A 6,034-nucleotide genomic window follows, 5' to 3' on the forward strand; every position below is an offset into this window, starting at 1 on the left:
AGTGAACTCTGCATGTTACTTCACCTTGGGTGAGTTTTGGCAGTTTATAGGTTTTGGATAATCAATCCATTTCCGAGTTGTTGCATTTATATATGTGGAATTGAATGTAATATTGCTTTATCATTTCTTTCATATTTGCTGGGTCTCTAGTGAAATCTCTTCTTTCATTCCTGCTATTGGAAACTTATTTCTGGGCGGCCCGGGTGGCTCAGCAGTTTAGCGCCTGCCTTCATCCCAGGGCATGACCCTGGAGACCCCGGATCAAGTCCCACATCGGGCTCCCTGCATGGAGCCTGCTTCTCCCTCTGCCTCTCTCTCTATCTCCTCTCTGTGTATTCTCATGAATAAATAATAAAATTTTTTAGAAAAGGAAACTTATTTCTTCTCTCCCTCTTTCCCTCTCTTTTTCTCCAGTTCTCTTGAGATATAACTGACACGCAGCGGCTCATATGGGATACAGCATAATACTTTTACTTCCATGTATCATGAAAGGATTACCAGAATAAGCTTATTTGGCATCCAGCATCTCATATAGATACAAAAAGAAAACCGTGTTTTCCTTGTGAAGGGAGCTGTTAGGATTTACCCTCTTAACAACTTTCATTTATATCACACAGTAGTATTAACTAGAGTCATCATGTTGCACAATATATCCCCAGCACTTATTTATCTTAAAACTGGATGTTTGTTCCATTTCACCAACATCTTCCAGTTTTTTCTCCCTCCCCAAATCTCCACCTCTGATAACCACAAATCTTACGTCTTTTTCTATATATTTAGGAGGCTTTTTCCAATTCCATGTATGAGTGCGATCATACCATGTGCGTCTTTCTCTGGCTTATTTCACTTAGCATAATGCCCTCAAGATCCATCTATGTTGTCACAAATGGCAGGGTTTTCTCCTTTTTTTATGGCTGAATAATATTCGGGTGTGTGTAGGTGTGTGTGTGTGTGTGTGTGTGTGTGTGTGTGTTCTTGATCCATTTATCCATCAAAAACACTTAGGGGGGCAGCCCGGGTGGCCCAGCAGTTTGGCGCCGCCTTCAGCCCAGGATGTGATCCTGAAGACCCGGGATCGAGTCCCACGTCAGGCATCCTGCATGGAGCCTGCTTCTCCCTCTGCCTGTGTCTCTGCCTCTGTGTGTGTGTGTGTGTTTCTCATGAATAAATAAATAAAATCTTTATAAAAAAAGACACTTAGGGTTGTATCCATATCTTGGCTATTGTAAATAATGCTGCTATGGACATGGGGTGCAGATATGTCTTTGACATAGTGTTTTTATCTCTTTCAGATATATTCTCAGAAGTGGAATGTCTGCATCATATGGTAGTTCTGTTTTTAAGTTTTTAAGGAATCTCCATACATTTTTTTAAAATATTGTATTCATTTATTTGAGAGAGAGTGAGCACGAGCAAGGGGAGGGACAGAGGGAGAGGGAGAAGCAGACTCCCCACTGAGCAGAGAGCCTGACACGGGGCTCCATCCCGGGACCCCAGGATCATGACCTGAGCCAAAGGCAGATTGCATAACCAACTGAGCCACCCAGGTGCCCCTCCATACTGTTTTCAGTAGTGCTGTGCCAATATACATTGTGCCAAAGTGTACAGGATTTCTTTTTTCTTTTTTTCCTTAAGATTTTAGTTATTTATTTGAGAGAGAAGCAGGTTCCCCACGGAGCAGGGAGCCTTGGGATCATGACCTGAGCCAAAGGCAGACACTTAACTGACTGAGCCACCCAGGTGCCCCTCTTTCTTTTTAAAGATTTAATTATTTGAGAGGGAGAGAGTGCGCTGGGTGGGCAGAGAGGGAAACTAAGCAGGCTCGTGCTGAGCGTGGAGCCCAACTAGGTCTCCACATCAGGACCCTGAGATTAAAACCGAGCTGAGAACCAAGAGGTTTGGATGCTCAACCAAATGCACACCCAGGTGCCCCATGATTTCTTTATTCTCCACATCCAAGCCAGCATTTTTATCTCTTGTTTTTTCAATACTAGGCATTCTAACAGGTGTGAGGTGATACCTCATTGTGGTTTGGGTTTGCATTTCTGCCGCAGATCCAGGATAGTCGGAGGCTACGATATGAAGAAAGACTCGGGAGTCTTGCTGAATTTTAATCTGGGGGACAGGGGGACCGAGAGTCAGACTCGGACTCGGACTCAAAGCAGACTCGGACTCCGACCCCGAGGCTCTGTCTCCTCCAGTTTTTATTAAGAGAATTAGCAGATTGGCTATAGGAATTATTGACTTTGAGAAGCAGAGAAAAACATGTTTACTTCAAAGGGTAAAGAATAGGCGGTTTGACTCAGAGGAGGGGGTGGGGAGCAGAGGAGCTGTATCTGGAAAACAAGGTGGTCAAGAGTCAGTGTGCTGACTCAGGATCTCCCATGTCCCCAGTGTGCTGAGGACTACGAGATTCAGTTCTCAGATAGGCTCCGCAGGTGGTTCCCCACACATTTCTCTGATAATTATTGGTTTGGAGCACTTTTCATCTCTCTATTGGCCATTTGTACCTCTTCTTTAGAAAAATGTCTATCCACATCCTTTACTCAGTTTTACATTGAACGGTTAGCCTTTTTGCTATGGAGCTGTATGAGTTCTTTATATATTTTGCATTAACCCCTTGACAGACATACGGTTTGCAAATATTTTTCCCATCCTGTAAGTTATCTTTTCACCTGGTTGACGGTTTTCTTTGGTGTGCAGCTTTCTTTTTTTTTTTTTTTTTTTTTTTTTTTTGGGTGTGCAGCTTTCCAGTGAGATGTAATCTGCTAGTTTCTTGTTGATTGTGTTGTCTGTGGTTTGAGTGTCACATCCAAGAATTCATGGCCAAGACCCATGTCAAGGAGCTTTGTTGTTATGTATTCTTCTAGGAGTTTTATAGTTTCCAGTCTTACATTTAAGTCTTTTTTTTTTTTTTAGATTTTATTTATTCATGAGAAACGCAGAAAGAGAGAGAGACAGAGACATAGGCATAGGGAGAACCAGGCTCCCCATGAGGAGCCTGATGCGGGACCCAATCCCGGGACCCCGGGACCACGCCCTGAGCCACAGGCAGATGCCCAACCACTGAGCCACCCAGGTGCCCCACATTTAAGTCTTTAATCTATGTCAAATTGATTTTTGTTGAGTGTAAGTCAGGAATCCAGCTTTATTCTTTGACATGTGAATATGCCATTTTCCCAGCACTATTTATTGAAGAGGATATCTTTTCTCCATTGAGTATTCTTGACCCCTGTGTCAAATATTAGTTGACCATATATGCATAGGGTTATTTCTGGGCTCTCGATTCTGTTCCATTGGTCTGTGTGTCAGTTTTTATGCCAGTGCCACACTGTTCTGATTACTCTGGCTCTGTCATTTGGCTAGAAAGCAGGAAGTGTGCTGTATCTTGCTTTTGTTCCCTCTCTTTCTTCATTTCCTTCATCGTCCTGTGAGAGGTTTGTCAATTTTATCGATCCTTTCAAAGAAGCAACTTTTGATTTGAGTTTCTCTAATCTGTCTTGTCAGAAATTTCATTGATTTCCATTCTTATACTTTAGTAAATTCTTATTCTTCCTAGGGATTTTGAAATTCTTTCCATAGGCTTCAACATCCTTTTAACTAGATGAAAGCCAGTGAAAATTCCAAAGAATGTATCCCTCCCCGTGGTGGAAATACTTAGGTTTTAGCAAATGTCTGCTTTTCAAAAGTACACGAACACTTGCGAGGAGAGCACATGCTAGCCACACATGGATTGTCCTTACAATTATGCTTGAGAACAGATATAAAAAGTCAGCAGGGGGACACCTGGGTGCCTCAGCAGTTGAGCACCTGCCTTCGGCCCAGGGCGAGATCCTGGAGTCCCGGGATCAACTCCCACATCGGGCTCCCTGCATGGAGCCTGCTTCTCTCTCTGCCTATGTCCCTGCCTCTCTGTGTGTGTGTCTCTCATGAATAAATAAATAAAATCTTTTTAAAAAATGTCAGCAGGGAATCACCATGGTTGACTGCAGGGCATCATTTTGCATTATAGGTCATGTGGACGCCATAACGGATCACGCTTCTAAGACCCTGATCATATGCCATCAGTCTTCTGAGCTCTTGGAAACGTATTATCTCATTTAAACCACAGAACCATCCTAGGGAGTAGAGCTCATTGTTGCCCCCATTTAACAGGTAGGAGACGATGGCACGGAAAGGTTAAGTCAGAGGAATAATAACGGGTTTTCTTTCTTCTTTTATCGCCATGTGTTGCAGTCTGGGCTCTTCTGGCCGTGCCCTTCCCTTGCTATCTTCCAGCTCTTTGACAGCCTTCACCTTCACCTTCCTCTCTAGACCCAAGGGCCAGGTGGAGCTATGAGCACCAACTACACCTCCATGGATCCACTCCAGAAGTGTAACCCAACACTGATTTCGGAATCTTCCCCAGTGATCTCTGAAGAGACTTCCCGGGAAGTCACAGCAGCCTCCCCTCCTTCCTTCTCAGAACTGCTGATGATGGGCCTCGGGGACCTCAAAAGCAGTCCTGGCCCCAAATACCCTGCCCCTCTGCCAGAGGGGCTGCTCCAGCAGCAGTACAGGGATGACAAGACCCTACAGGAGAGGCGCTGGGAAAGGTCAGCATCCCCTCAGAGGAAGAGAACACTTCTGGGGCACATGAGACGGCGACACCTTGATCACGTGGCACCTTATCGGGTTGAAAGAAATGCCAGGATCTCTTCATCAGGTGATAGAGATCAGAACGGATTCCGATGTGAATGTCGATACTGCCAGAGCCATAGGCCCAATGTCTCTGGGATGCCTGCAGAGAGGAAAGGGGCCCCACATCCTTCCTCCTGGGAAACGCTGGTGCAGGGCCTCAGCGGCTTGACCCTCAGCCTGGGGACCAACCGGCCTGGCCTTCTGCCTGAAGGGGTGCTCCAACAGCAGGAGAGAGAGGAGAAGCTCCAACTGGAGATGCAGCAGGAAAGCAAAAGAATGTTTCAGAGGCTCCTAAAACAGTGGTTGAAGGAAAACTGAGGCTCTCATCCTCATGTAGCAGAGATCTGAGTGGATTTGGACATGGTTGCCGGTGTTGCCAGATCCTGAGCCCGGATTCCTGTTGGGGACCAAACAGGAAGCAATCAGAGAAGGTAGAGAAATAAGAGCAGTGTGAGGACTGAAAACTCTGTCAGTGTGAGCATGGATCCAATCCCAGGAAGGTCTTACTTTTTCCTGCCTGGAGTTTCTGGATCACCGTGGGGCTTTCTATGGAACACTGCATACCAGAGGTCCTTAACTTCTGTATTATGGCTCCCATGATGCATGTTGTCACTTTCCCACCCCAGATCTCTGTCTCTCCTCCCTGCCTTGTTGTCAATAAGATACCAGGTTTCTCTGTAGCATGAATGCCCTGTTGATGGCCATGTGCTTTTGTGCCATTTCACTGACTGCCTCCCAGAAGCAACACTAGTTCTGCCGGAATGCAGCGTGTGCTCAACTGAGATCCACTTCCAAGAATCTGATGCTAAACAACGTGCAGAAAGGGACGCGGGACTGGAACGTGGTGTTTCACCATTGTGTTATCTGTGTAAGCCATTATGAATATGCTGAGCTAACTGTAGATCAGTGTTTCCCTGCTTTGTAACATTGATTGTATTCTCCTTGGCGGAGTTTCTGATGGGTTACCTCATTGTGCATACCTAATAAATATACATAAGAAAGGAAAATAGCTTTTGATTCTGGTTTCTTGATCCATACTGGTTTGTTGTTTGTTTGTTGTTTGTTTGTGAGACCACGACATTTCAGTCCTACAGCAGTAGATCATGGTGGTTTATGGGATGAGCTCTAAATTGTGCGGATTTGGAGCAAGGGACGGGAAGGGCACCAGGGAGCCCCGTCAAGTCACCCTTGGTGGCCCTGCAGGAGGACCAGCCTTCAGATCATCCAGGTGGAGCCAGTGGAAGAGAGTCTTCCTGGCCACAGCAGAGTCCACTGGCCACAGTAGGAGGTCCTGTGGGATGGTGCTGGTTGCCCTGGCCACAGGATCTTCAGGAGCCATTCTGCCTTCATTGCC

General features: G+C 45.7%; 1 protein-coding gene across 5 annotated transcripts; it reads left to right on the forward strand.

The window, feature by feature from the left end:
- The first annotated feature begins 1,295 nt into the window (after nt 1-1,295).
- Nucleotides 1,296-5,689, forward strand: LOC119878969 (protein FAM156A/FAM156B-like). 5 transcript variants are annotated; one of them, XM_038589486.1, is made up of 2 exons: nt 1,296-1,327; nt 4,315-5,689. In XM_038589486.1, exons 1-2 carry the CDS (start codon nt 1,325-1,327, stop codon nt 4,996-4,998), a joined length of 687 nt encoding a protein of 228 aa, XP_038445414.1. In that variant the 5' UTR covers nt 1,296-1,324; the 3' UTR covers nt 4,999-5,689. The 5 variants fall into 5 exon arrangements, with proteins under 5 accessions (XP_038445414.1, XP_038445415.1, XP_038445418.1 ...); XM_038589487.1 differs by having other exon boundaries at nt 1,297-1,327; nt 4,237-5,689; XM_038589490.1 differs by lacking the exon at nt 1,296-1,327 and adding an exon at nt 1,527-1,547.
- Nucleotides 5,690-6,034: the final 345 nt, after the last annotated feature.

This window comes from Canis lupus, unplaced genomic scaffold, assembly GCF_011100685.1.
Source record: "Canis lupus familiaris isolate Mischka breed German Shepherd unplaced genomic scaffold, alternate assembly UU_Cfam_GSD_1.0 chrUn_S2162H2362, whole genome shotgun sequence".
Lineage (NCBI taxonomy): Eukaryota > Metazoa > Chordata > Mammalia > Carnivora > Canidae > Canis > Canis lupus.